Here is a 21,739-nt window from a genome sequence, read left to right as displayed (position 1 = left end):
AAGCCCATTGATTTCATGGATTGGCCTCTTGCATTGGTTTCAAGGTGAGACAAACCCATTGTGTATGGCTGTAATTCCTGTATAGCTTAGTTGAATTAAGGTGTCAATTCATGTATAGCTTACTTGAATTAAGGTGTCAATTCATGTATAGGTTGGGACTGAGTTGGAGCCATTTCCATTTAAAATCTTGCTAAATTACTGTGTTCATGCAAGTTGAATCACTTCGAGCTATGTCGGGTTGTTTTAGGTGGGTTGGGTTGGGTTGCCAGTTTCATCCATTTAAATATACAGTGATGTATAAGAGATTTGTCGATGCATCGATAAAAACAAATAAAAAGTTAGGAAAGCTATATATTATAATAATAGTTTTGAAACCAAATTACCAATACACAGCTTACCATAATAATTATTTGATACATCTTAAATCCATGGTAAGAAGTGGTAAAGATAAACAAATGAAGGTAGGGGATGAGATAATAAGAGATGAATAATAGATGGGGGAGAGTTTGGCTTGGTAGTCAAAGTTATCTTTATTTATGGGAAAGAAAACTAGTAAAATTCGTTTATATCTCCCAACCAAGTTTAAATCAAATTTTATTAAATTAAAAAAAGCATCTTTGCCAAGAAGAATTACAAAATAAAAAACATAAATCAATGAAGTCGTGTTTCGATTAGTCGGGAAATTTTTCAGTGTGAAGTTGCCATGTGTACAATCATGATGTCAATAGGGCTCAATTTTTTCAGTCTGAATCTATTTTACCTTAATTTGGACTTATTTAGGTTTATTTTCTCATTCTAGCCATTAAAAAAAAGAATCGTTTTTGACAATTTCATCAGTATCAACTACAATATTAAAACCAAACAACATTTAATATTGACTTTCATGATAACAAATATTAAAATCGGTATCAACAAATTCCAATAATTAAATTCAACAAAATCCATGAGAAAAATATAAGATCACAATATTTATAACAAAATGAATCACCCCCAAATCTTGAAAAATTGATTCCAAAAAACCCTAAAAATCAGATAACGCGCAATCAAACCAATTCAACACTGATTAAGCAGTAATTAACTGAAAATAAGTAAGTAGAAAAACTTAATTGTGTAAAAGATGACGAATTCGAAGAACTTTAAGAGATTTGGGTGGATTGATGCTGGCCAACGTTGCCTCCTCTTTCTTTACGGAAACCCAATTACTAATGATGTGTTTATTGTTGTTCCAAAACACAACCGATGAAGCCAAATGGGGGGGAAAGGCGGAGAAAGAAAGCAGGGCTATAAAAGGAGGAATTTGGCACAGCCGCACTACGACCAATTAAAGGAGAAAGAAAAGTAGATGGAGAGAGAATGAGTACGATATCAACATGAATGGGGCCACTGGGTGAAATAGTAAGATTTCTCTGATTTTGTCTATATATAATTATAAAAGAGGATGGGGACCACATTACGTCACTTTAATATTTCAAAATGTAGTGTACATACCATTTTAGTTATTTTAGTACCATTACAACCGTTTATACTTCACAATTCGATGATAACCGATACTACCTTTCAAAATATTTATTTAAATGTCATTTTATGTATGTAAATATACATATTGCACTTCCTCTATTTGCTATGCAGTGGCGGACCCAACGTTGTTCACGCTGGGTCACGTGACCTTGCAAATTTAAATGAAAGCAAGAATATTATGAAAGGAATTCTGTGGTTTAGCGGTAAATTCTTGAGTGTAATTTTTTCCTTAGATTGGCATGGATCAGGGGATCAAATCTCACCACAAACCCTTTTTTTCCCATTTTATATGCTAGCCTATTATACGTTATTGTACTATGTTTTGTTTTTCTTTTGTTTCATTTGATTTGTATTATTATTTGGTCCTAATTGTTTCTAATTTTCACGAAAAAAAAGATTGTATATTTTTTTTAAAAAAAATTTCATACTTTTTGTTTGACTAGTTTTTCCAATTGACAATTTACATACTAGCGTATTAATTTCTATAGTTTTTTTTATTCATTTTATTTTTATTATTGTATATATAATTTTTTGTGTACATTGAAATCAAAGCATATATATGTTATTATTACACAATCATAATTTTTTTTGTTTATTTATTTTATTATATACATCAATTAATTAATTTAAATTATCTTATGCAATGTTCGAGAACTCCGAAAGTTCGAACCCATTATAGGTATTTTTTGAATCCGCCACTGCTTCTATGTACTTAATCCTAGCTATGTAGTCCATAACAATAGCCTATAGTGTATGAATAATATCAATTTATCTTATTGATATTGTAACTTAATTTTTAGAATGAAAAGCAAAAATACATGTGGTATAACAAGTTTCTTTAGTCCTAAAATTCATCATTCTCCTCCATAAAATCATTTTCCATCACAAAATCATCCTCCACAAGATCAACCCTTGGATCGATTAATGACGGTGACGCAACACCCATAAAATCCTAGATCCGCCATTGTTGTTATGTAGGGTATAATTAATTAAAATTGTTTCAATATGTAGTTTCTGAAAAGTATTTTTTAATAATTTCTTACAGTACAAAATTTAAAGATTTTGAAACATAGAGAAATGCATTGAAACATCAAAGAAAACAAAGGGAGTATACATTCTACTTTTAATATGTGTGCCATTTATAAGGGGGATAATTTGACATTGTAGATTGCAATACCGCATCTATTTCAGGTTACAACTGACGCATGCTAATGCACAACTTTGATAGTTTGATCATTAATTTTTTTAGTAATTACAAAAGCTTTTTGAAAGCGCCCAAACCCCTCGATTTTAGGATATCTTTTAACATATTATATTAGTTTTATTTTACGTACTTCTTCTGTTCTAGAATAGTTGAACAGATCAACCTTGAGACAGTTTTCAATGCACAAGTTTGACCATTAACATACTTCTTGCATTTCATGTTTGTTGACACATTTCATTTAGGGTATGTTCTCTTCATCTTATGTTCAGTTCAGTATAGTTCAGCTCCAATCAATTCAGTTCAATTCAGTTCCAAATTTCCTTCGCTCATAAAATATTCAGTTCAGTTCAGCTCTAATCATTTCAGTTCAGTTCAACTCAATTAAGTAAATGAGAACAGACCCTTAGGCATGTTTGCCAACGCATAGTTTTTAATGTAAATATCTCTAAATAAAATAAGCATTTGCAAATATTATAAAAATTTGTAATTTCTTTATTTCTGAATGATTAACCTGGCACACATATATGTCAATACAATAGTTTGACCTCGGGTATATATATTAATTATTTATAAAATATCTTAAAAAGTGGATACTATAAAACTTTATATTAATACATACCTACTTCCTTCAATTCTTTTAGTTGACAAATTTCTTTAGTCAAGTTTAATTTGTCAATTCAATGCACAAATTCAAACATTAATATCTTATTGATAATAGAAGCAAAAAATTATAAAAAGTTGATATTATGAAAAATAATAATAAAAAAAAATAAAGGTAGTATTTAAAAATATTTTTCATAATAATTTTTTTTATATGTTACTTAAAACGATGGCCATAGGTAAGGTCATGTTTAGTTCACCTTATTTTTACTTATTTTAGGGAAAATAACTTCATATCAGAAAAAAAAATAAAAAAAAATTGACACACTTTGTCATTTTATGTGTGTTTTTTTATCGCTAAATAACTTTAATTTCATAATTGAAAATTCATAAAAACTACATACTAATAAATTACACATTATCACAAATCTAATAAGACACCACTTGATTTTTCTTTAGAGATTATCGTACACGGAAGGTCAAAATTTGTCAAATATGACAATCGGATTTGATCAGACTATATCGGATTAGATAAACAAAAATAAGGTGAACTAAACAATCCCTTAGTATATGCATAGTGAAAAGATGTCAAATGTGTTAAATTTTTTTGTAATGGTGGGAGTAATTGAAAAATAGACATTGAAATGAATCTAACAAGACCTCCTTGACTGTTATCTTAGCACTAGATCTCTACATTTTAAAAATTACAAGAGAACATTTATGAATAGTGTGTGGTGACAATTATATTCTTAAAATATTTTAATTTGTTTACCTATATGCCCCTATTGATATGATGTTAATTGCCTCTATTTAAGTTTTTCCTTGTGCAATTTTAATGATTTAACTCTAATGAATAGTGTTCGGTCAATTATATATATATCATTATCATTTTGTTGCTAATAACTAAAAGAGCTCTACAAAATGGCTAACTATATATGGTGCACGCATTTCACGCTTTAGCCTCACCAATCACAACATAAACTCGCAATAAGTTATGAAAATAGTGCACAAAATCAAAATATCACGTGACACTTTTCAAAATACATTCACAGTGCCATGTCACTATCCAAAGTACATACAACGCTATGTAAGCTTGCCACTTTATTTATAGATGTTCATGGACGAGACCGCAAAACGGGTGAGTTTAGACAACAACTTTTTAAAAAAAATTGAACATTTGGATGGGCTAGGCCCAACCCACTAATATAAATGGATAGACATAGACAAGACAATTTTTATTTAGTTAAGTTATGAACGTATGTTTTAGAAAAAAGAAAACAAAAAAAGTATATAGGATTCTAAGCTTTTAATGACTATTTAATTTTTTTCCTTGTTTAAATCTTATCATCGGAGACTTATTATATAAGTTATTGAATATTTTTTACTAACATATGTCACAATTTCAACTTTATTTTAATTCTTTATCATTTGTGATAAAGCTAGAATTTTTTTAAGACAACTTAATCAAAAGGAAAATTTGGATTTGGTACCTCGAATATGGGGCTAATTGAATTTTCGTACCCGTTTAAAATTTAATTTTAAATTGGTACCTCCAAAAACACATAACTGTAGATTTCAGTACCTCTGTCCATGTTCCGTTAAGTTTTCCGTTAGTGGGGCCCATTATCTAATAATTTAATTTATTAAAAAAAAAGAAAAAACATTTTATAAAAAAAAACTTAAAAATAATAATAAAAAAAACCAAAAAACAACCACTAATACCACCAGCCACCCACCCTCCGCTGGCGGTAGACCAACCCCGCAACCTCCCCACAACCGCCACCACCTCAAACCACTTTGCCTGCAGCCCAGACCCCCTCCCCCACGTCGCCGTGACCCACCTTATCTGAAAAACACCACATCAAAACCCTAAAACCCCAAAATCGAAACCCTTGAATGGTGGGTGGTTGCGCTAGGGTTTCGGGGGTTCGTGAGTAGTGGGGTGTGGTGGGTTTCGGGGTTCGTGGGTGGTGGGGTTGTGGGTTTTGGGGGTTCGTGGGTGGTTGGGTGTGGTGGGTTTTGGGGTGCGTGGGTGGTGGGGTTGTGGGTTTCGGGGATTCGTGGGTGGTGGGGTATGGTGGGTTTCGGGGGTTCGTGGGTGGTGGGCTTCCTGCCTGGCCGCGGCGGCAGCTGCTGTGGCTTGGCTTTGTTCCTGGCCACGGCGGCAGGCTGCTATGGTTGGGTTTCGACCTGGCCAAAGCGGTAGGATGTTGTGGTGGTTGCCGGCAGCCGCATAAGGAGGGGGAGAGAGGTGGCGGAGCTCCACTAACAAAAAACTTAACGGAAGTGGACGGAGGTACCAAAACCTATAGTTTTACACTTTGATGGGTACCAATTTAAAATAAAGTTTTAAACGGGTACCAAAATTCAACAACCCCCATTTTCGAGGTACCAAAATTCAACTTTTCTTAATAAAAATAATAGTAACATAAAACAATAATAAATAGATTTATTAGTGTTTTTGTAAAAATTAGAACAAAGTCCTAAAAAATAAAATAAGAACAACGATTTTAAGCTCATTAGCTCGCGGACAAGACTGACCCGTTTAATAGGGAGGGTATGGACAAATTGTCAAGCCTGCATAAAAGGGCTTGCATTTGATAGATTAAGCCCGTTAGACAAAATATAAACTATAAGCCTAGCCCGTTTCCCGCCCAAGCCCGTAACTGATCACCTCTAACTTTATTTAACAAAATAAATTATGCTTTGGGCTATATTCAAACCCGTAATTTCCCTCACATGAAGATAATATATTTACTATCTTAACCAACTTTGATTATTGTTTTAAATTTCACATAATTACAATTATACATTCCTTTCAATTATTATATAAATTAGTGGTTATATAATTTATTTATTTTTTACAAGATTAGAAAATAAATACATATGAGGTAAAAAAAAAAACATTAACACCCTAGGCAATACCCGAACCACACACTAACTATACAAACAATCGTATATATTATCAAATTAAAGAAATACAAACTAGCAATTTGGAGGATCGTCCGAGCCACACACTAGTTTGATAATTAAATATTGGGGTGACTTTATATATTTTTGGGTATTTTGTTTCTGTATCATTTTATTGCAACTTTACAACAGATGTAAAATATGTATTATACACTTGATTAAACAAATAATATTATAAAAGTTTGTAAAAAAACAAATAATATTATATACACAATGTTTTTAGATTTATCTCAATGTTTATGTTTAGTGCATCAATTCTTTATAGTTCTTATTAACTTTAAATCAGGGATAATATTTATTAAAGTTATGCATTGAAAAAAAAATTAGTCAAATTGTTGCTTAACCTGAAATAGAGAGAGTAGTTTTTAAAAATTTGGTACACATATTTTGTAAAAGGTTATATACGTTGAGACTGTAGTTATTAAAATTACAATTTAAATCTAAGAATCTTATGATTTTATGATTCATATATGACCATATGATTCGATTTTACAATTCTATTGGATTATATCTGTAGGGAATATTTCAAGCATTATCCCAAACTTGAACCCCATTGTGATCATACACTTAAGCATGATTGTAATACCCCTCATGATTGCTTTAAAGGAGTTTGATATACTACTCATATCAACAAGATGCATCTTCCTTTTAGGGAGCTCATATGCTAAGAATACTCAATAGTTAAGCGTGCTTGGTTGGGAGTAGTATTTGGATGGGTGACCTCCTGGGAAGTTTTGTCGGGGTGCGCATGAGTGAGGACAAAATGCGCCAGAAGGACTCGTGTTGGTTTGTGGGGACAGTTGTTGGCCCTCGATACGCATTTCGTGACAATAGGCCCCTCCCTAATTTGTTTGGGGCAGGGGTGTTACAATGGTGGCGTCCAAAGGGGAGAAAACAAGAGCAAAAGAGTCGCCAACAAGTTTTAGGAACTTGTAAACCGTTCATGAGGTGAAAGTTACACCCCTTAACGATCCATGAGATCGTCAACTCCAATAGGTCTAGAACCAAGACTGGTGTTCGGGGATGAGGGTACGAATCCAATCTAAAAGAGATTAAACCCGCCCTATAAATAGGCCTCTACTTTATTCTACTCGTATTCATGTGCGCTTTCTGACTAACATGCAATCATTAGGTTAACCCTAACCTGTTTAATCTATGTTGGTTGAATATTAATGCACAAATAAAACTATTATTGGCGATCACTTGAATTAAAATCATATTAGCATAAACCAAATTATTAATTAATCTTATTAAGCGTGATTTCAAGTACAAATTCCCTTTAAACATACATAAAAGGCGTGATCAAGCAATACCAATAAATAACAATCAAGTAACATAATAATAACAATATTAAGCATTATCATAATAATTATCATATCATAATCATAATAAGGCATAATAAAGCTTAATAACAATAGCAAAATTCTAGGCATGATACTAATAAGATTAATAACAAATCCTAGCATGTCACCAAACATCAAAGATCAAAGCTTTAAATCTAACACGGTACTAACATGATATTAGAAAGAGTAAAAGACACCCTAAACATGATACTAGAAAACAATAAATAACACCCTAACATGATACTAGGAATTAATTAAATCTAAGTATTCTTTCTACATTGAAATAAAAAGGGAGTAATAGCTAATTACTTACTTTGAAGCTTCATGCCTCTTTCTAGCAACAAAATACACAAGTTAGTAAACTTCAATGAAAATATTAAAATTAAAGAACTAAATCAAATAATTGAAAGAAAGTGTTAAAAAGTTTAGACTGGATTTGGGACAAAACCCTTAGAAATTATCAACCTTTCACGTCTAGGGCGAAGACAACTTCGAACTTGGCTAGGTGTTTAGTCTTGTAATAGCTAGTTTAGAAAGAAAGAGAGAAAGCTCTATGCTCGAGAGAGAAGAGAGAGAATTAGATGATTGTAGATTGTAGATGATTTATAACGGAGGTCTAGGGACCCTATTTATAGGAAAATAGTCTAGAATCCGATAGAAAATAGTCAGAATTTGAATAGGAATAAAATTCCACTTTGTCGCCTGACGACAAAGTCGCCAATGACAAGCTTTGTCGTTAGGCGACAAAATCGTCGCGAGGCGACAGAGCCTGTCGCGAGGCGACGAAAGACAGTTTTTGCAGATTTTGTTTTTTATCATTTCTTTTGATCCAGAAGTCCAAAAAGGCATATAATATGTCGTTGGAAAGCTCTTGAAGTCTACTTTCCAACCTAATTAGAATCAGATTTTAATATTTTGTAGATAAAAAGATATGGCCTAAATAGTGAAAGGGTGTTAGTTTTGGATAGAGTTTTGTATTTCTTTCATATCTTTTTCGTTATATCATTGGAAAGATAATTTCAAGATCTATCCAACCATACAAAATTTTAATAAAGATTATGAGGCACAAAAATAATATCTGAATTTTTTTAACATGTTTAAATTCAAATAGAATTAGGATTCTCAAAAAAAGGAATTTTATTCAATTTCAAACTCTTTGATCTTATCTTTTCAAAAAATGATAATTAAGATCTTTTAGAAACTTATAGAAGCTTCTAATTAATCCTAATTAGTTTAGGATTAGGATTAAACCTTTGGACCCTCCTCATGATTATAGGGTCGCAGGTAAAATCCGGTTTGGGTACAGTTTAGTATTTTGGTCATAACTTCCTCATTATTCATCGGAATTGGGCTTATAATATATCGTTGGAAAAGTCTTTTCAAGCCCCATCCAACTACACCATTATTGGACCCTTATCATGGACCAAACTAAACTGGACTGGACGTTTTCATAAAACATGATGGGTTTCGAAAACCAAAAGAAGGATTTTTAATAAAAACTACCGCATCACTAGACTTTTCACACTCTCACTTCATTCAATTATGGTTTGACGCTAAAGGTATTCATCACTGGGTTTGGTTTTGGGGAGACACAATTAGGTTTCTACAATACCTATTTCTCTTATTTCTCTTAACTAGTGGATACATATCTTACAAATTTATAACATTTCTACAATACCTATTTCTCTTAACTAGTGGATACATATCTTACAAATTTATAACATTTTAAAAAGTTATTAATAAATGTATATCTTAGTGGGTGACAATTATTTTCTATCAATAGTTAAAAATTATAACGTATAGTATTAAGACATTCAATGAAGTTGAGTATGACATCTTAATTATGCATAAAATTCTACGATTGGATTCTAAAACATTTTTTTGATTCAAAGTAGAATCTTAATTTTGACAACTTTGGTTAAGACAAATCCAACAACAGCTTATATCCAAATATTTACTTTGATCATTAAAAATTATAGTCAATGTAGATAATATATACTCTGTATAGTTTAAATATCAAACTCATGTATTTAGGGGTGATAATGAGCTTGCCGGCCTGTTCGTGAACAATTCGAGCTCGACTCGGTCAACATTTGGTCAAAGATTGATTTTTGGTGGCTTGGCACGGGTTTGAGTTCCCCTCAAAACCTTAATGAGTTGAGCTGAGTGATGCCAAGCTTGGCTAGTTGGCTCGAAAAGTTAGTGAATAAGCTCAATTAGTCTTTTCCATATAAAAATAAATTATATATGTATAAACAAAATTATATTTATCCTATATATTACACAATTATAAGTTATTGTAGTATTTATATTGTAAACAATAAACTCATTAAAAATTTAATATTTAAATATAAAAAAGAGTTAAAGACACATAAACAAATGATAGTAATAATTCAAGATTGTTCGTGAACAACTTGAGTTTGGCTCGGTCAACGCTTGGTCAAAGTTCAGCTCAGTCAAAGCTCGATTCTTAAAATTTTGAGCTCAGCTCAAATTTGTACAAACTAAAACGAATATGAGCCGAGCCAACCGTAGTTTGGGCTGGGCTGGCTTGGTTAGCATCCTTAGTTGCGTTTAATCAAATACAGATCGAAGCTCTTAAATTTATATTCGGGCTCGACTCACCTGATTAGCATCCCTAGTTGCGCTTAATCAAATACAGATCAAAGCTCCGAAATCTATACTAAACAATCGAGCGCGAAAAGCGGGTTAAGGCCCGGATCCGAATTCGCAAAAAAGAAAAGAAGTTTTTAACATGGAGATGCCGGAGCATCTTGGTCGTTGGTAAAGGTAGGACCCACCCTTAACAAAATTAAAGTAATTCCAATAACAAGTTTAAACTCCAAAAAAGAAAAAAACTGTTGTCCCAAATTAAAAAAAAAAAAAAAAAAAAAAAAAAAAATTAAGCAGCTCCCATCATCTTGTATTCCCAGTCCACGTCTTCCACCCTGTCATCTACCGTACTCCTTTCTCTCTCCTCCCAATATCTGATTCCGTCCACTCCACCGGCTACCTGCTTAACCGGTTCTCACACGTGCCATCCTTCCACTTTTTACCTTCTCGCACGTGCCTCTCCCCTCACCCATACACTACCATTTCTCTCTTGTTTGTGTGGTGCAACAAATTAAAGTAGGAGAGAGAAAACCCACCTCAACAAACTTACACTATTTCTCTTAGACCTCTCTTAGCTACTACCCCTTTTTTCATTTAAAAAAAAAAAATAAAATTATTAAATAAAAATGACCCATTAAATCAAAATAATACCTTTGCATTTTGTTCATTCATAAGTTTCATTGCACTACTAGTTCATTTTATTTTTATTTTCTCTCTCTAAATTAAATCTCATAAGTTTTAGTTTTTTTGTGTGCACCAAAGAAAAAAAGATAAATCAAATTCATTATGAGGATTAGGAAAAGAAAGGTACCTTTGCCACTTTCCCTTCTTTCTCCGGTACCTCTTTCAGATCCCCACCTTTTCAGCCGGTCACCGGTGCAAAACACTTCTCATCATAACAACACTACCACCACCCTATCTTCCTCCTCGTCGCCTCTGATGCTGTCGTCATCCGATCATTTATCGACTACTAAACGGGCCGCTTCCGATCCACGCAACGGCGGACCCTTGGTCGATAACGATAACACTTCTAAGCTTGGTGCTGCTACTAATACTACCGTTGGTGCTACGGTAATAACTTTGTTTGTTTTATTCTTTTTACTTCGGGTTTGGTTTGTTGGTGTAGTAGTACGGATGGTTAGTTGTAGTAATTTTATTTAAGAGCAATTGCACTACTATACATTCTTCAACCATATGTAATTAAATTTAATTAGTTAGTTCTTTAATTACATTAGATGGAGTAGTACTAATAGATCTTTTTGGTTTAACAATTTTACTTTTGTAGGGATTCGAAGATGTCGACAACAAAGGAGTACAAATTAACAATAATGAAGATGATATCAGGTAAACAATAATTTCAATTTCTTAAAACCCATCGTTTGAATTTTCCAATTCTATGTGCTATTAAAAATTGCTTGGAATTTTTGTTATTTTCTTCTTTTTCACCTTTATTTCATGTTGGTACCTACTTTGATCAAATCTAGTAATTAAAGGGTCAAGTATAACACCCTCTCCCCATTTCGTCTCGTCTCTAAACGTTGTTCCTACTTTGACGGTGATGAGGGTAACAGTTCGAAGTACATATATACATAATTAAAGTGGGAAAATACTAGTATAATTATTATTTTATAAGTATAATTAAAAGAAAGGTGGGGAAGAAGTTTTTATTATCAGCTTTTGGCAAGAGCCACCATACCTTCCCCATCTAATCTCATCTAGTCCTTTTAATTTTCTTTTATTTGGTTATCTACCCAAAAATTAAAATTAAAAACAAAAATAAAAATCGAAAAATAAAATTATAAAAAAGTATTATTATTGTACTACACCAATGCGATGGATGTTAGCATGGGGACGATGATGGTCCCCATCAACAGCATTTTCTCTCTCTTTATATGTATCATTTACATAACATACATATTTTTGCACCCACCTTCATCTTAAATTTGTCTATCATTTTTCTATTTTTGTTTGATTTCTCGCTTTTAATGTCAATGGTTGTTGATTTCTGGGATTTTCCGATTTTTAGTAATGCCAGTATAAGGGGTGCAACAGATGATAATGGACGATCCTTATCTCTCTCCAATAATGAAGGTATTGATAAATAATTAAACGTAATGAATTATATTTGTTTTGTAAGTCTTTCGTTTCGATTGATATGATGTTTTGAGATTGTTGGCCTGGCCGGGGTGTGAATAATATTGCTTGTAATTGTAATTAATGTCATTAGATCAAGTGGTAGGGAGGTGGTGCGATGGTGATAAAGCGATTCCACTCAAGAAGAGGAGAGGGATCGGGTTTGATACCTTTGTTGAAAGCTCCATAATTGATGGTATGGAGAAAGACACGACGACAACAACAACAACGATAATGAAGTGGGATAAGACCAACAATGAAGAAGAAAAACAAACAGTAAAGGGTAACGACGAGCTAGTAGTAGCAGCAGAAGTGAGTGCGAAGAAGGGAAATGGGAAAAGGGGTAACACAATAATGGAAGGTTCAAGGTGCAGCCGAGTGAACGGGAGAGGGTGGAGGTGTTGTCAACCGACACTCGTGGGTTACTCCCTTTGCGAGCATCACTTAGGGAAGGGTAGACTCCGGAGTATGACAAGTAACACTAGTGCAAAATCGCGGTCCTCTAAGAAGAAGAGCAACTCTACAAACGGGACTAAGTTCGCGCTAGGCCGGGTTGAGGAGGTTGAGGCAGTGGATGATAATAATAGTGAGAAGAAGTTGGAAAGAATGAGTTCGTTTGGCAATAATAACAAGAGGGTGAAACTTGGTGTAGTCAAAGCTCGTTCGCTTAGTAGTTTGTTGGGGCAGACGAATAGTATGAACATTGTTGCAGATCATGCAAATATTCAGCAGCATGAAAAGATTAGTAGCTTGGATTATCAATGAATAAAGCAAGATTATGGATAAACTCGAGGTTAGAGTTATTTGATTGCTTGAATAATGATCGATACACTATTAATTACAGTATTAAGCTATTTGACGTATATATATGTACGTCGTCGGTGCAACTCTAAATATAATCTTAGTATATAGTTCATGTGTTATGCTATTATGCTTGCTACTTTGGGTGTAATTATGGGTGATTAGTGCAAGATTAAGTTATTGTGGTAAATTTATTAAATCATGTTAAGGAATACTTGGTATAATATAAGATGGAGTTATAAAAATGGACGTTTAAGGTTAAGCTTAGCTTGATGGTTTGGTGCAACAATATAAGTAAAGTCTTATCTTGTTTGTAGTTGTGCTCTTCCACATGTTTTTGGAGTGTTCTAGGATTATGCGTGTTGGGGATTAGATTCGGACAGCATATTTTGGATGTTTTGGTCTATGTTTTTCATATTATAACTAGCAACATTAAAACAATTTTGATGTCTATATATTATCGGAAAATTATAATGAAAATTTTCGCCCATTCCAAATTAATTTGCTACGTAGGTATTAATTTAGACAACATATTATAGATGTTATGGTGCACGACTTTGTCATTATAACAATATTAATGCAAAATTAAATTTAAGTTTCTCGGTCTATTACTCTTCAATTTTTGTAAAAGTCTATTTTTCAATTATTTTTTTTGTATATTTGGTCAATTATAAACCAAAATTTACGGATAATTAAAAAGTTAACAAAGTAATTAAAATATCCACGGATAATAAATTGACATTATGAAAAAATTTGTGTTTATATATGTGCATTTTTTAAGAAGCTTAATTGTAAATGGAAAATATAGTCTGATAATAAATATCCACGGAAAAGCTTCTTAATATATGCACATTTTTTTTTTCGATATTTTAAGAAGCTTAATTGTAAATGGAATATATATAGTCTGATAACTCTGATAACTCTGATTTCCTAACATTTAGTTTCAGATTATAAACATATACTTCGTAGTAAGGGAAACTAATTAGTTAATACATCATAGATACTTCATACTTCTATCTCATTTTCGTTGCAAGATTTTTTTTATTTTTTTTTTTATTTTTTAATATTTTGTCTATTGGTATCTTTCATTAATTATGTTGGTAAACCTTGTTAAGTTTGAGTTAATCTTAAAACAATTCTTACAAATTAAACCTTACATTTATTATGATTTTTTTTATTTTTTTAAACAATTGTTTTCTTATTTAGTACTCCGTAACATATTATTGTTATAATTGATGATCAACATTGACTTTAAAGCAAATGATGCAAATAAACATAGAGTAGGAGGGAGTTATATCAGTTAATAATACGACGTAACTTGATATTATACAACGCTTGGTGGCAAGTGTGCCAATAGCCAAACACCCAAAATTAAATACTGTAACTGTGAGATAGTAATAAATTTCTTCATTTTTTTTATAAAATTTTGTGTGTGTTAATATTACATACACTAGTACTCCATATATCACAGAATAATTGACATAATCAAATTTGACATATATGTTAATGTACTATTTTGACCTTATTTTTATATAATTAAATATTATTAGAAAATTAATTCGTAAAAAAGTTGGTAGTATAAAGCTTTATATTAATAATAAATATATAAAAATATGTAATATGTTTAATGGTAAAAAAATTTTTAATTACATTTGTACAAATCTATAGTCAAATTAAGGTTGATATATGACTAGTAAAAAATCAAATATACCAATTATTCTGCAACGAAAGGAGTATAAAGCTAATAAATTAGGACGTGAATTTTGCTACTGGTTCAGTGGTTATTTAGCTGCTGGCTAATTAATAATTCTTATAAAAGACAGAGTGCGAAATTAAAATCACCATCCTATCTAACTCTTGTTGCATTTCTTGCATCAAAAGTCTCCGTCAAGGGCAAGGATAATTTAAGCAGTTTTGGACCATTTACATACTATACCGTATTTTAATTAACTAATTTATTTCCCTAAAAAAAAAAAAAAATTATTATTAGCTGATGCATCCAATATAGAACCTATTCTCGGTCTTAACCATAATACTCCCTCCGTCCCAAAAAGAACGACCCATTTGGGTTGATAACGCGGGTATTAAGGAAGTTAAGTAAAAAAAAGTAAAAGTATATTGGAAAGATAAATTTACATGAGGTTTGTAAAAAAATAGAGAGAGAAAGTAATAAAATAACATGGAAAATAAAATTTTTATATGGAGAAGCTCGCTAATTTTGCACAAATATTGTTGCAAATTGGTGGGTGTTTTAATGCAAATGGGTCATTCTTTTTGGGACAAAGTTTTGGCCAAATGGGTCGTTCTTTTTGGGACGGAGGGAGTATAATTTTTGGTTAAATTAATCCTCTCACATAGTATCAAGAGTAAGCATGATAATTCGATCCATCTTATTACTCCATAATAGATATTCCACGGGAAAAAAACTCATTATATTTTTAGGTGACTGCTGTCATTTCCAATGTGTGATTTCCTTTTCCTCTAAAAATGATCAAATTAGTGACACAATCAAACTTTCCACACATGTCGATGCACTGTTTGACCTATTTTTATATAACTATATATTAACAAAGATTATAATTAACAAAGTGATATTATGAAACATTGAAACTATATATCAATACTTATCTAACAATATAATTAATGATAAAATATGTTGGTATTATGTTAATGAAAAACTATACTTGTAGTAAAAGTTATTATATGAATATTGAAAAAAAGTTAAATTTGGTTTTAGTTATTTGGGATGGAGAGAGTACTTTGTTATTCCTTTCATCTAAAACATGTAATTAATGTGAATACTTTTATAGGTATCTTTTTATAAAAAGTTATATATTTTTTTAGAGATATTTATAACTCAAATATAAATATAGTGTTTGAAAAAGTTGTAAATGGATAATAATTTAGCCTTTATCAACTATTAAGTCAATATGTGAAATAAAAATCCTATGACAGGTAAAGTATGGATAGTATTCGAGCGAGTAATAGGTGACTTAACAATTTTTGTAGGCGAAAGAAAAGCTAGCTTTATTAGGCTCGAACAAAAAACCATAGCAATTTTTGTTTTGAAAATAACATAAGTGCTATTATCAACGAAAGTAAAACAAGTTAATTACAATACTTAAGTGATCACTTGCACTCCTATATGAAAAATCTTCCTAACTTAGGTCGAGTTATAGGCGGCGTTTCAAAGTTGATGATCTTTGAAGTTTAAACAACTCCTTAATTAGCAAGCCAATTCGTCGTACCCTGTATTTTTTGACAATGTGTATAAGCCACTGCACTTCCACTCGGAGATGCGAAGAAGATTGCCTATATATTCGACTTGACATATATAGAATAAATGATATGTAGGCATTTGCTACCAAGTGATCGAATTATTCTTAATTCACTTAGAATGATAATGCAGCTTAATTGATCGATTATCGATTTGTTTCATGTGGTAAAATTGTTGAGATGCCAACTTTCCTCGCAAGTTTGATACCCTTGAGTGCTACAAATAGTTCATGCTTCTAAGAGGTACACACACAAAAATGAGCTGTATAAGAAGCTCGTAAACGCCTTGATAATCTATTAATCTATAATAAGAATCACTATTAGATTAATAGTTAGCCATTTAGCTTCTTTATCCGTACAACTGTAGCATGCTACATAGTATGGAGTACTATACATAATTTACAAGAAATTTGCTATTATCTTTGTTTTAAATTATTTGTAACATTTTGAGATAATAAAATGTGAGTAAAAAATGTCTAATCGTTATAAATAATTTAGAAATAGTATATCATATTCCATAATGGATTTTATTCTGCATTCTATGCACTTCGATCCGTATATGACTTTCATTTAAATTTAATTACGACTCATAAAAAGAAATAAAGCTTCTTTTTAATCCCTTATCCCATAAGAAAGTTCAGTTAATAATGCCAAATAAAGCAGGTAGGGAAAACACATTATCTCACGTGATGATAGTTTATATAAGGCTTTTAACGTTGCATTATTTGATAATAAGGTGGCTTCTAAATAAGGAACTACTTAATTTTCTTGTTAATAGAACTACTACAGTCAAATTAGCACAACTTAGTTGACACATCATACTTTGCAATTTGCATATGTATTAAGACTATATTATTTTTTCTACCAGGTCAACTGTATCTTGCATTGCTTATGGAAATTTCGACATCTTGTTAGTAGAGATGGCAATGGATCGGATTTGAATCGGGTAGAGCTTCACCTGTATCCATCTAGTATTCTAGTTGCTCCATCCACATCCATCCGTCATCCGCTTCACCCATCATATATATCCATTCGTCCGTCATCCGCAAATGAAACGGGTGGAGCGGATGACAAATAGATGAGTATTAAAGTGAAAAATAACTCACATAAACTTTAATTTTCGGTTATTTATATAATAATTTTTTTTATTTTATTAATAAAAAGGAAATAATAACAACATAGTGTTTGAAAACTTAATTTGCAACAAAAAAAGACAAGTAATTTTCTTGCACATTTTATATTTTATTATTAAAATTCTTAGATAAAAATTTAATATATGTTAAACGGATGGGTGGATAGTTAGCGGGTGAAAGAAATATTATCCACATCCGATCCAATCCATCATTCGCTTCATCCGTCACCTGCTTCTCATCCATTTAATTCGGGTTTTCATCCATATATTTAAAGCGGGTGAAACGAGTTAGCGGATATCTACTTAATATTATCATCCCTACTTGTTAGTATACCTATAAATTAAACTTTGTGTAACCATTCAATCTGAATCGATATAATCCCTCTTTATGTTTTACTCACTTGCATTTTCACTGTATTTGATAGTGTATGAAACATAATCTTAGGCCTCAACCATCAACTTAAGGTTTTGGTTGAGGTCTAAGAATATGTTTTATACTCTATCACTACTCAAAGTGCACCTTTAATTGTTAATACTTTGTATTTTTAGTTATGTTTTTTGTTGAAATAAATGAGTCATTTTGATTAAACACACTTACTAATCCTTTTTTGTACTAGCGGATACACATTACTTTGATAATTAATAATTTTAATTATGTACTATATTAAAAATACACATTATTATAAATCTAAGTAAATATATATTATCATTTTGTCATATTTTTGTTAGATTTAAATATCGTTGTAGCATATGACTTTTTATCAAAATAAAAAATATTGCATATTATTTATTGTAGTAATAAATTTATGGTCAAAGTTAATTACATAGTACTATGAAATTAGAAAATAAAATACACTAATAAATCGATTAAGAAGCAGTGAAAGTAATATCAAGTAAAAATTATTAAAATTTAATATTTTAGTTACGTACATTAAGACGATTCTAACAATGTCTCGAACTACAATGTTATATGGTTTTCAATCATATTTAAGAGCTAGCATAGTAATTTTGTTAATGAAGGGTTAATAACTTGAAATACTATACCCATGTATTGGTATGCAGTCAATATACATGCTAGATTGCTAGGCTATCGTTTTAACAAGTCATGACTTACATCACTACCTACATATTGTTGAATATTGATCATGACAAGTGTGACATTCAGTAAATAAACTACACCCGTGTAAAGCATGTTACAACTTACATGTGTGGTTGCTACTTAAAATTATGATATTGTCTAATCAATTTAGAAATGAAAATCCCCCAAAAAACAAGTAATTATATGAGGGATCTTTGGCAGCATTAGGCATGCACTCCATGATACCATTTTTTAAACCTTTTTGTGGGGAACCACTCCACTTTCAATATGCAAATATTTGTCATTATATAATGCGAAGTACCAAATATATACGTTATAGCTTATCTATTATACATCCGGACTTATTACAAAATGGACTAACAGTACTTAGTTTATGTACATGCACTCGGATGTATATAGACAACGTATATTATGTACTTAATTAATAATTGAGTGTTTGGAGGTTGATGAATCTCTTTTGACCGTTGCAGCTGCCTTGTTCTTGGAATATCTATGGCTGCACAAAGTTGAACTGCAAATGATATAAACCTTAGAAAGTAGAGACATTTAACCAAACTTTATAATTCCATATATTTTTTTTTGAGGGAAACTTTATAATTCCATATATATATAAAAAGAATTAATGTCGTCCTTGGTCATTACTTCTTACTTTGAGGGATATATGCTCAATTTCTTTACTTTTGCTGGGGCCAAATGCATTATGAAACAATTAGCTCGGCACCTTTAAAGAAAAAAATTTAAATTAATGAAATATGGATAGTAATAAACTTCGTATATAGGATACCCTAATCTTAATTCAACTCATTCCAAAAAAAATCATTGTTATTGTATAATTCCCATTAATTATCTCATGGTAACAACACACCACAATAAAGCTTGAAAGATTATATTATATCCATAGTAATATCACGCTTACAAAGTTACAATTTATCATTCCAATCATCGATGATTAATTAGTAGTTACAAACATATTCACCGTACGTGAGAGTTGTGACTAGTTTTCTCATCACAAAGAAGTGGGAGGCCAGATGATGACTAATACGTACAAGTATGTAGATTTGATAGAACATTTCATATACATCGTATACATTAGCAATTGCTTTTAGAGAGGAATCTATCGACTTATATATAATCATACTCAGCTCTCCAATCCATCTCGAGGATGATGACTCAATGAGAGAACTTATTATATTATACCCCACCCCACAGCTTACGTTGCCAAATGCCAATGTTGGTGCTAGTCAATTCAAGTATCAAGTTATGTGTAAAAGAATCAAACGTGGAAATAGACTTTAATTATCACTAATAACCTTAGAACAAGGTATTGACTTTTTCTACTTTGGTATTGGATCTACATGTTAACTTCTTTATTAACGATCATGCATGAATTCTATAGTCTACTTAGCTCATAGCTTCTATCCTCTTCAACTTATTTTTTCTAAATTTGTTTAAATAATAATTATGCTTTATATAAACGCATTTTGTTTGATAGTAAAAATAAACAAAAAAAGTTTAAAATAAACAAACTTATTTTTAATTTATACTACAACCATTTTGCTAAGTGTTAGTTGTTGCAGTAGTAGCTACACGCCAACAAAGAAAAAAAAAAAAAAAGGGAGCTATATGTGTGTGTGTGTGTCAATGTGTGTACTTTCATATATAAGTGGAGAGAGATTAAGAGTAAGCTATTTATCATATAAAATTGGATTCCACAAAGTTGGGTTATGTAAACAAATGAATAAAAAGATTTCATAAAAGAAATAAAATACATACAAATAGACGAAATCGAAGGTGCGAAAGACTTAGGAAAACGGAGATAGTATGTGTTGTTTCTATGAATACTACAAGAAGGGAGGGGGGGTTTTGAATTTTAGTTTGACTGATCGATTTGTCAAACTTTTTACGTAATTAAAAACAAGTAAGCTAAAGGAACTGAAAGTGCAAGAGAGATTTTACGTGGAAAACTCCTTGGCTCTAAACAAGGAGAAAAACCACGACCACTTGGGATTTTTGGAAAAAAATCTTCACTAAAATAGGGCAAATGGACCTATTACAAACTTAAAACTCTCACTTAAAGTTCCTCAAAGAACTCAAAGCCTCGAGGAACAAGTCACCCAACTTGTTACTCTTCTCTTCTCTTTCTCTTCTCTTACTCTCTTCTCTTTCTTTTCTATCTCTTTCTCACTTCTTTTTCTCACAAACAGAAGTTCACTCAAATTAAACTTCCCAATTCCCCAAAATACAACTCAAAAGTAACTCTAGTATAAGAACATAAGAACACTCTATTTCACTAATGTGGAATTGGACTCTTAACTCGATTAAAGATAGCAAAAGCTAAAAAGTTATTTGAGCAAGGGTGAGTTTTTCCATCTGAAATCAATGACTATTTATAGTCCACAAAAACACTTTGGAAAAACTTCTTTGTGCAGCAATTCCATCATGCCACTACTCCAACCCACTAACAAGAACATGTCCTAAAATTAAGGACATGAACTCCTTAATGTGCCAGACCATGATACGGGAAAGATCATGGGGAGTAGGCCGCAAGTTTTGGAAAACTTAAAATCAGATTTTATTTGTTTAAAAAGATATTTCGAAAAAAGAATAAAATAAAATCCTTTTTGTTAGAAAGATAAACGTTGAAAAACAACTGTTTTCCTAAGAACAAGCATGCACAATATTATCTTATTTGACCAATTCCACATAGCTATTTCGAGTGTAACTCTATCCTTATACTTACATAAATCCTAAAATATAAAAATATATTAGTGTTCATGTTTCTCTGATGAAGCTTTTACTCCGAGGCTTCTGTTGCACCAGTTCCAGTAGGGGAACTTTTCTCTGTTTGGATAGCTTTGTTCCTAGCTTTCTTGCTCCTCATTGAATCTTTAGAAGACACTCAATTCTCATAGTCATTGCAACTGATCAAACACTCAAACAATCAAGCTCTTAGTTATGTTATCATCAAAATCATTAAATCCAACAGTATGAAACTATCAGAAATAACATATTTTTCTATGAATTGAACTTAAATTATTTGAACTTCACTT

General features: G+C 31.5%; 1 protein-coding gene across 2 annotated transcripts; it reads left to right on the top strand.

The window, feature by feature from the left end:
* Positions 1–10,671: 10,671 nt before the first annotated feature.
* LOC145608601 (uncharacterized) lies at positions 10,672–13,681 on the top strand. 2 transcript variants are annotated; one of them, XM_081664215.1, is made up of 4 exons: positions 10,672–11,319; positions 11,534–11,592; positions 12,275–12,339; positions 12,482–13,681. In XM_081664215.1, exons 1-4 carry the CDS (start codon positions 11,035–11,037, stop codon positions 13,144–13,146), a joined length of 1,074 nt encoding a protein of 357 aa, XP_081520341.1. In that variant the 5' UTR covers positions 10,672–11,034; the 3' UTR covers positions 13,147–13,681. The 2 variants fall into 2 exon arrangements, with proteins under 2 accessions (XP_081520341.1, XP_081520340.1); XM_081664214.1 differs by having other exon boundaries at positions 10,675–11,319; positions 12,476–13,679.
* Positions 13,682–21,739: the final 8,058 nt, after the last annotated feature.

The sequence above is a fragment of the Chenopodium album genome, chromosome 23, assembly GCF_948465745.1.
Source record: "Chenopodium album chromosome 23, dcCheAlbu1.1, whole genome shotgun sequence".
Classification (NCBI taxonomy): Eukaryota; Viridiplantae; Streptophyta; class Magnoliopsida; order Caryophyllales; family Amaranthaceae; genus Chenopodium; species Chenopodium album.
This window is presented reverse-complemented; position numbering and strand designations above follow the sequence as displayed.

What these genes read in the sequence shown, in the direction of transcription:
- LOC145608601 (XM_081664214.1), top strand. Translation starts at nt 11,035, where the DNA reads ATGAGGATTAGGAAAAGAAAGGTACCTTTGCCACTTTCCCTTCTTTCT. An exon ending in ATACTACCGTTGGTGCTACG is followed by an intron (nt 11,320 to 11,533) that starts GTAATAACTTTG and finishes TTACTTTTGTAG; the next exon opens with GGATTCGAAGATGTCGACAA. An exon ending in ATCTCTCTCCAATAATGAAG is followed by an intron (nt 12,340 to 12,475) that starts GTATTGATAAAT and finishes TAATGTCATTAG; the next exon opens with ATCAAGTGGTAGGGAGGTGG.